Genomic DNA, 8,202 nt, shown 5'->3' on the forward strand with positions numbered 1-8,202 from the left:
CCCCTAACTCCACGGGGACAGCAGCTCCTGCACCTGGGACCCTTCTGGACCTTGCCCTATGCCATCCAGCCATTCATCTGTATCTTTACATATCATTTATTATATAATAAACCCCTGAGTTCTATGAGCTCTTACAGCAAATTACTGAATCTGAGAAGGGGGCTTTGGGAACTTCCAATTTATAGCCAGTTGGCCAGAAGTGCAGGTGACACCTGGGACTTGCTAGTGGCATCTGATGGGGGTGGGAAGGGAATCTCATGGGACCGAGCTCTGATCCTGTGGAGTCTGCACTAACTCTGGGTACTGCCAGACTTGAACTGAATTCTGGGACACCCAGTTGGTGTCCACAGAAGACTACAGACTTACTTGGTGACACATTTGGTGTCAGAAGTGTTCTGTGGGAAGAGGAAACAGTTTTCCCTTTTAGGTGGTGTCGGAAAAGTGGGATTTGCTGGGACCGCCCAGGCTCATGGAAACGTGTGGTTTGGGAAGAGAAAGGAAGGGCAGGGATGAAGAACCTTTGATTCCCGGGGAGCCGAGCAGCCACGTGGCAGCTGTGGTGAACTGAGTTACTCATGGCATAAGTTACTCGTGGAATTTAGAGATGACTCCAGCTCTCGGGGGTTTGGTTTACTGGACACATAAGGAAATGCAGGGGGAAAAGCCCCCACAGAGACCATCCCTTGGTTGGGGGTCATCTGTAATGGTGAAAATGAATCACCCGAGGGCTAGGTGGGAAAGTGATGCTCGCCCAAGCTCAGATTTCGGTGAGTCTGAGCTTCAGCCACCAGCCTCACAACCCCCTCCAAAGGAAAACATTGTGCAGAGTCACTACAAAGTCCCTCTAAGGCCTCTGGTCACCCAGAAGGTTGTCAGTAGGGCAGGAGGAAGTAAAGTCAGGAACTAGGAAACTATGGACACCAGGGAGACCCAGTGGGAAGGAGGTGTTTGGTTTTATGGATTGGTGTCCTCAGCTTCCTGAAATATTAACTGGGAATCCAGGTGAAGGGCATATGGATGCTTATGGTGCTGTTCTTGCACATTTTCTGTTGGTTTCAAACTTTTCTGGGGACACCCGGGTGGCTCAGTTGGTTAAGCGTCTGACTCTTGATTTTGGCTCAGGCCATGATCTCCCTATTGATGAGATCAAGCCCTGTGTGGGGCTCTGCGTGGACAGCACGGAGCCTGCTTGGGATCCTCTCTCTCTTAAAATAAATAAATATTTAAACAATCGAAACTTTTTTTTTTCTGAATTAAAAAAGTTGGGGAAGGGGCACCTGGCTGGCTCAGTTGGTGGAGCATGTGACTCAGGGTTGTGGGTTTGAGCCCCATGTTGGCTTTAGAGATTCCTTAAAAATAACATCTTAAAATTGGGGCACCTGCGTGGCTCAGTCAGTTAAGCGTCCAGCTCTTGACTGCAGCTCAGGTCATGATCTCATGGCTGTTGAGTTCCAGCCCCACATCAGGCTCTGTGCTGACAGTGTGGAGCCTGCTTGGGATTCTCTCTCTTCCTCTCTGCCCCTCCCCCTCTCATTATGTCTCAGAAATAAATAAACTTTTAAAAATTAAAAATAAATATTTTGTTCTTCTTTTCAAGATATTTATTTTCGAGAGAGAGAGAGAGAGAGAGGGAGAGAGGGAGACAGGATCAGAAGCAGGCTCTGAGCGGACAGCAGAGAGCCGGACGCCGGGCTCGGGAACCCTGAGATCATGACCCGAGCCAAAGTCGGAAGCTTAACCGACTGAGCCACCCAGGCAGGCCCAACAGTGTCCCTCTTTAAAAGTGGGGCAAACATTCCCACGTGTCTTATTGGTCATAAGTGTACCACCAGTGTGGGGAGGGGGGGCAGAATCAAATAACCACGATTGGCCTAGACTCAAGCTTTACATACATCAATCAAGAGTCACTTTCTGGGACCGGGATGCCTCTTCCCTTCTGATTCACCTGCCGCCAAGTGCTCCGCTCTAGGAAATTGGGTTTCTGACCACAAGGCCGGTGGAGACGGGCTGCTAGGTCCAAGAGCGGGGCCAGGGAGGTGGACACTCCTTGGCGGGGGGTGGCACATGCCCCAGGCTGGCCAGGAACTCTGCTCTAGCCCCTTGGGCGCAGGTTCTGAGATGGGGATGTGGCCTCAGCCGGGCCGGGGAGAGTCTGTCCCAGGATGTGGGTGGGATGAGGCAGTACAGCGTAGGGGGATGCACCCGGAGGGGGCTGGAGCACCCTGGTGGGGGCAGCTAGTGAACCCCCTTATGCCTTAGCCAGGCTGAGCTGAGTTCCGGTCACAGCCATAAGTCTCCGCGAGGGAAAATGGGCTCTGACTTCATGATGGCAGCCAGGCTCAGTCAGCACTTTCTCTTCCCCAGAAGAACCACACTGGAGAGCATCGCCCAGACCTCACAGTCCCAACCCCCTCGCTTCACACAGGAGGAAACAGGCTGAGCAGGAAGGTCTTGCGCAAACTCAGGAGTAAATCTGTGACAGGCCGGGAGCAGTCCTGTCATCTCCCTAGGGGCAGCCCCTGGGTGGCTCACCACAGGGCAGTCACAACAGCACCCCAGACGGGAGAGGGGCCTGAAGGCGGGCGGGGTGAGGGTGCACCATCTCACCCCAGCTCCCGGAGAGCCAGGGCTTCCTTCCCCTTGGGTCTCTGCAGAGAGGGCGCTGTGCCCCCCTGAAACCAGCTAGCAGTTCAAATCCTGCCCCAAGAGATCACGCTTTACAAGTGCGTGCCATTGTGTAAGTTAACACCGCATTTCTGATCCTCATTCCCCAAGAGGTCACATGGGATGAGTCATACAAGCTGGAGTTTTCTGAAGGACTGAAACGAATCAGTATGTAAAGACCCAGCGAGGCATCAAGTGCTACTGGGTTCAGGTAGGAGCACGCACAGAAAACGCTCTGCGGGTGGGGGCGGGGAAGGCGCCTGGGTGGCCCAGTGGGTTAAGCAGCTGCCGCTTGGTTTCATTTCGATTCAGGGCATGACCTCAACAGTTCGGGAGCTTGAGCCCCATGGCAGGCTCTGTGCTGACAGCACAAAGCCTGCTTGGGATCCCCCCTCTCCATCTCCCTTGAAATGAAACAGTATATAAAAAAAGAAAGAAGAAAGTGCCCTGGGACCGAGGTGGGTCATCTCCCGTAGAGGGAAGGTTGCAGTGGCCCAGTTCTGTGGAGACCGGGCCCAGGCGGGGGGTCCTCCTCCTGCCCCGCGGCCCACACACCCTTGAAGCCACACAGACTGTCCCACGCGCACTTTATTAAGTACGGGAGGGCTGGTTACAACGGAGGCGAAGTGGTGGGAAGGCCCAGCCCCCACCCCCACCATCACTGGCACACGATAATAAATAAATAAATAATAAAGAAAGAGCTGGGGGTGGGCATGGGGAGAGGCGGTCCAGCAAACACTGATAGCACGGGGAGGGACACAAAAGCCCCTCACTCCTGAGCTGTGACCACCATCAATGTTGGACTGATATCAGTCCTGTCATCAGGAAGGGATGGGGCTCTCCGCTACTGAAGCCCCCAGAGCCGCTGATGGGCCCCTGGATCACAACGTCTAGGGGGAAGGGTGGGTGTCTTCAGCACTTGGGACATTTATTGACAGAAATCTGGACCCCTAGCAAGTCCAGTCAGATCCAGACTGGCGAGAGGCCACTCTCTCAGACTTCTGGATTGTTCTCTGCAGGATCTAAGGGACCAATGAGTCATTATTACCTGGTGTTCTGATCCCTCTACCAAGGGCCTAGGACATGAAAGGGTCTTTGTCCCTTTGCCTTCTGACTAGTCTACTCTGCCTCTGGGGCCTCAAGGGTCATTGTTACTTAAGGTCCCAATTAAAGCCCTCAGGACTCATCCATGAGTCACTCTCACCTAGCCTTCTGATTGGTCCATCCAGGGCTCAGGACAGGAATGGCTGGTGGTTACCTAGACCTCTGATTGGTCACTAGAGGGGCAGGTGGAGAGGTCTACAGCCCCAGGGAAGGAGTTGGGGATTAAGTGCTGGGGGTTAGAGGGGAATCTTCAGGGGCATCAAGGCCCAGATTTCAAAGAGGGGAGGTCACAAGGCAGGAGATAAGGCCACCTTGGCTGGGTCAGGCCAAGGCGAACTGGAAGGGGCAGCAGGACTGTTTCTGGAACAGCAAAGAGTGGCCAGCCACCACTGGGAGGGGACGTGACGGCCCTAAAACTTTCCCTGGGTCCCCAACCCCACCAGGCTGCAGGAAATGGGGCCAGGGAGCTGGTGGCTTCTTGGCCCATCGCCTCCATCCATGAGATCAGGGTGGAGGGCTTCGGTGGCCGGTCGGGTGGGCTCAGTCCTCCAACCCCTCCATCAAGTCCGCGATGCTCTCCACATAGTAATGGGGCACGAGGTCGTGCTGGCCAGACGCCAGGTAGGCCTGGGCCTCCTCCAGGCGGGAGACGCCTGTGAGCGTGAGCACGGTGGTCATGCCACAGCGGTGGCCGAAGAGGATGTCGGTCTCCAGGCGGTCACCCACCATGAGCGTGCGGGTGGGGTCCATGCTGAAGTGCTCGGTGATGCACTGGAACATGTAAGGGCTGGGCTTGCCCACCACCAGGGCCTGGCGGCCCGAGGCCGTCTCCACTGCAGCAGCCAGGCTCCCGGTGCCTGCAGGGAGATGGAGACGTGGTCAGTGCGGAGTGGCAGCCAGGAAGGCCATCCGGGCCCGGAAACGGACTCCAGGGAGACAGCCTGGCAAGGGGGTTAAATTAGGCACTGAAAGGAGTCCGAGAGCTCCAAGTCTTAGCGTCGTGGTTAGGAGTACAGACTGCAACCAGACGCCTGGGTTCAGACTCCTATCCTCTCCACCCTTCTCAGGAAGGCCATTTCACCTCCCTGTGCCTCAGTTTCCCCATCCCTTAAATGGCACGGTAGGGGCTGAATGGGGGTAACTGCGCCTGGCTTAGTCACTCCCGTCTGAGGGTCGCTAGTTTAACCCGGTAGCTGTGTGCCTTTGGGCAAGCCACACAACCTCTCTAGTGCTCTCGGAATCGCTGGTAAAGGAGGGCCCAAGTAATGCCTACCTTCAACAGGTGCTGCGGGCACCGCAGGGGCAAGTGGTTTGGAAACCGAAAAGTACCAAATAAACAGCAGCGTGGTTACCGCTACAGGAATGTGGGTTCCTGGTGCCAGGAACTGGCACGGCCCTTTTTGGAATGCAGCAGGGCACAGAATCATTCGCACCTCTGCCCCAGTCAGCCTCGGCCGGGGAAGCGATCACGGGGACAGAAGTTCAAACTGGAGACAGAAAGCTACATGCTTGAAGATGTCCACGGCACCCGTGGACTATAATAAGAAAAACTGTGGACGCGCCCAAGTATTTAACAATAGGAGGACTGTTTAGGAAAGGGCAGCCCTGACTCCCGCCCTGGTACCGTCCTGCCCCACACAATGAGCCCACTGTGCCCGTCCCACAGGCACAGATTTGTGCCAGACGGTTCTGCCGTCACACGGCCGTCCCTGAACAAAGGACGATGATAATCAAAAATTTACTGAGCACGTTCTAAAGTGCCGGGGGCTGCGCTGGGCGCTCGCGGAACCCCATTTCACAGATGAGAAAGCCGGTGCTCGGTGACACGGAGTTAACTTCTCCAGGGCTGCGCAGCTTAACAAGCGGCAGACAAAAAGGGTACGTGCTCAGACAGGTCTGACCCAGTCACGTGCTGGCCTGGACTGCCTGGGGAGTGCCGAACGGTTCGTTTCCAGGAGTTCTGTGAGCTGTCTGTTAAAGCCACTGCGAAAAGTCACCGGATCTAAACTTCCAGTCCAATGAATTGTTGAAGACAAAGGTACGAGATTCTCCACACTCCTTTCTTCCTAATTATTCTAGCATTCTCCATGCTCTTGCGATTGCTGACTTCGATCATGACGAAATGCTATATAATGGTGCGCACACATCTTCCCAGCCCCGTGGTCAGTGACTTGATGTTGGTAGCTTGAAATTGGCTATGGTGGGAGGGTGTGCGCCACGAAACTGGGGAATGCTATACATCAATTTATGGCATAATAATTTATGGTATCGTAATACCATACGGTATCGGTCAAGCCCCTCCCCAGGCATTAAACAATCGTCCGTCCGCCCCTGGGCTGACCCCGACCGCTCTGGGCCTCCTCTCTCCCTTCACAGAGGATGACATTCGGAGGAGTGAAGCCAAAGTTGCAGAATGGCAGAGCGGGCCCCCAGCGAGGAGGAACTTCCCCAGTGTCACAGGACCAGGGCACTCCTGGCAGATTCTCCCTGACATCTGACTTAGAACTTGCTTGCTTTTCTGAGAGCTGGGCAGGGAAGAAAAGCCATGTGCCCCCTTGGTTAGCAAGTCCTTCCGGGATGGGAAGGGGCTCAACTGAGTCACCCCCAAAGTGTTTTTCTCGGCTCGAGATGGGTCTCGGCTGTCAGCGATTTCCTCTCCTACCAGGACAGGGCTGATCGCCCTTAGCCACCGTCACATCCCTCTTTATCCACTCAGCCAGTATTTACCGAGGCCCAACTACCGGCCAGGCACTCCGCTAAGCACTGGGCATGGAGCAGCAAGGATCCCTACCGTAGGGGAGCGAGCGTCCTAGCAGGGGGCAACCGTGAACGGAGAGCTCTGTCCTCAGACTACCATTGTCCCACTTTATTTCCCATCCTGTCCTCCAAGGCTGTCACGTGTCTTAGTGGTGACATAGTCCTAAGGCAGCAGGCATTTCTTTTTGCCAGTTCAAGTGGCTGCCATGTGGCAAGAAGGTAAACACACATTTCAGAGACCCACATGGGAAGAGGGGGGGGACTTGCGTTATTTCCGATTGTATGCATGACGGGGGCCTTTATTAATATTTGTTTATACCACTGTTTCGTTCAGTTGTGTACAAACCCGACAGTGGCATTATAGTTAAGCCTCTGCTTCCCCCTCTAGGTCGTGGGGACGATCAACAGGGCCAGTGTCACACCGCCTTTCCTGAGTCCTAGAGGACCTCTAAACCCAGTCTTAGCCTGGACTCTGAGCCTCCAGGGAGAAACTCACTGTTCATAGCATGGCCCAGGTGGCCAGCAGGGAGGGAATGATAGAGATCTGTCCCCACCTTCAACCTCCTGACTTGTAATGACTTGTCCACATGCCCTCACCACTATCAGCTTCTGCTATCGTCTGGTCTCCAAAGATGTAGGACCCCTCCGTCTGCTCCTGCCTCCTCTGAAGGCCTAAATATCCAGAAGACAGCAGTAAACAGTGCCTTGGATGGGGGTGAGCTGGGGGACGGGGTGGCCACAAGAGCCAAGTTCAGGTCTTCCAGATCTTGGGCAGCTCACTTCCCCTGTCTTAGCCTCAGTCTCTTTAACTGAGAAATGGGACAGTAACTCCCATCCCCAGAGTAATTTAGAAACTACGTAAGAACAAATAGCAAGGCGCTCTGTGAAGCTCTGTGCTAACGGGAGAGGGCTCTGGATGCAACCCATCCCATCTGAGCACCTACTATGTGCCAGGCACCCGCCCTGACCACGCTCCCTTGGAGAGATTATGTAATTTAAGATTACAGAGCCCGGGGTCAAACTCCATCCACCTCTAATGCTCCCTGCACACCCGCCTACAATCTGCCGCTGCCAGTGGTGTCCCCACCGCCCAACGAGGGGGACAATTCTCCCAGGCTTTGTTCCCAACTATCCGACTTCACCCCGATGGCGGGTGGGACAAAATGACAGGAGTCCCTGAGGTGGGTTCAGTAAGGCTAGGGCTGGGGGTCGAGGGCCTGGATTACGCCCGCAACCCCCTGAACTCTAATGGGCCTCAGTTTCCTCATCTGTCAAACGGAGACCCTGCTACGGGCCCTCGAGTGGTGGTCGTTTCAATTACCAGAGGTGGCCACGAAAAGGCTCTCCTAGGCTCCCCCCCCAGGGCGGGAACCGCTCTCGCATCTCTCCGGTTCCCCGCCTGTCACCTGCAGCCACCCCTCCTTCCTCGCCCCTCTCCTCACGGCGCGGAGGTGAGCGCGCAGGTCGCCGCCTCGCCCGTCTCCCCCGCCAGCCCCGCGCGCTCACCGGGGGTCCGGCTGCCATCGCTGAGCGGGTGCCACGGGTCGCGGTCGGTGGCCACGAGCAGGCAGTCGGGGTCGCGCAGGTGCGCGCACGCCTCGCTCAGCTTGGCGAAGGAGAAGTGCTCGTCATAGCCCACGAGCACGGCGCGCACGCGCGGGGCCGCGCCCGGGTCCT

At 55.7% G+C, this 8,202-nt stretch overlaps 1 protein-coding gene across 1 annotated transcript in view; it reads right to left on the minus strand.

Annotated features, from left to right (window-relative positions):
* Positions 1-4,212: 4,212 nt before the first annotated feature.
* The window catches only part of PDXP (pyridoxal phosphatase), a 4,599-nt gene continuing 609 nt past the window's right edge, over positions 4,213-8,202 (minus strand). The window contains exons 2-3 of the mRNA XM_029955416.1: positions 8,032-8,200; positions 4,213-4,625 (exon numbers count right to left, since the gene is read on the minus strand). Of these exons, the coding sequence (XP_029811276.1) occupies positions 4,309-4,625; positions 8,032-8,200 (486 nt within the window). The 3' untranslated portion in view covers positions 4,213-4,308. The remainder of the gene's footprint in view (positions 4,626-8,031; positions 8,201-8,202) is intronic.

The sequence above is a fragment of the Suricata suricatta genome, chromosome 10 (assembly GCF_006229205.1).
Source record: "Suricata suricatta isolate VVHF042 chromosome 10, meerkat_22Aug2017_6uvM2_HiC, whole genome shotgun sequence".
Classification (NCBI taxonomy): domain Eukaryota; kingdom Metazoa; phylum Chordata; class Mammalia; order Carnivora; family Herpestidae; genus Suricata; species Suricata suricatta.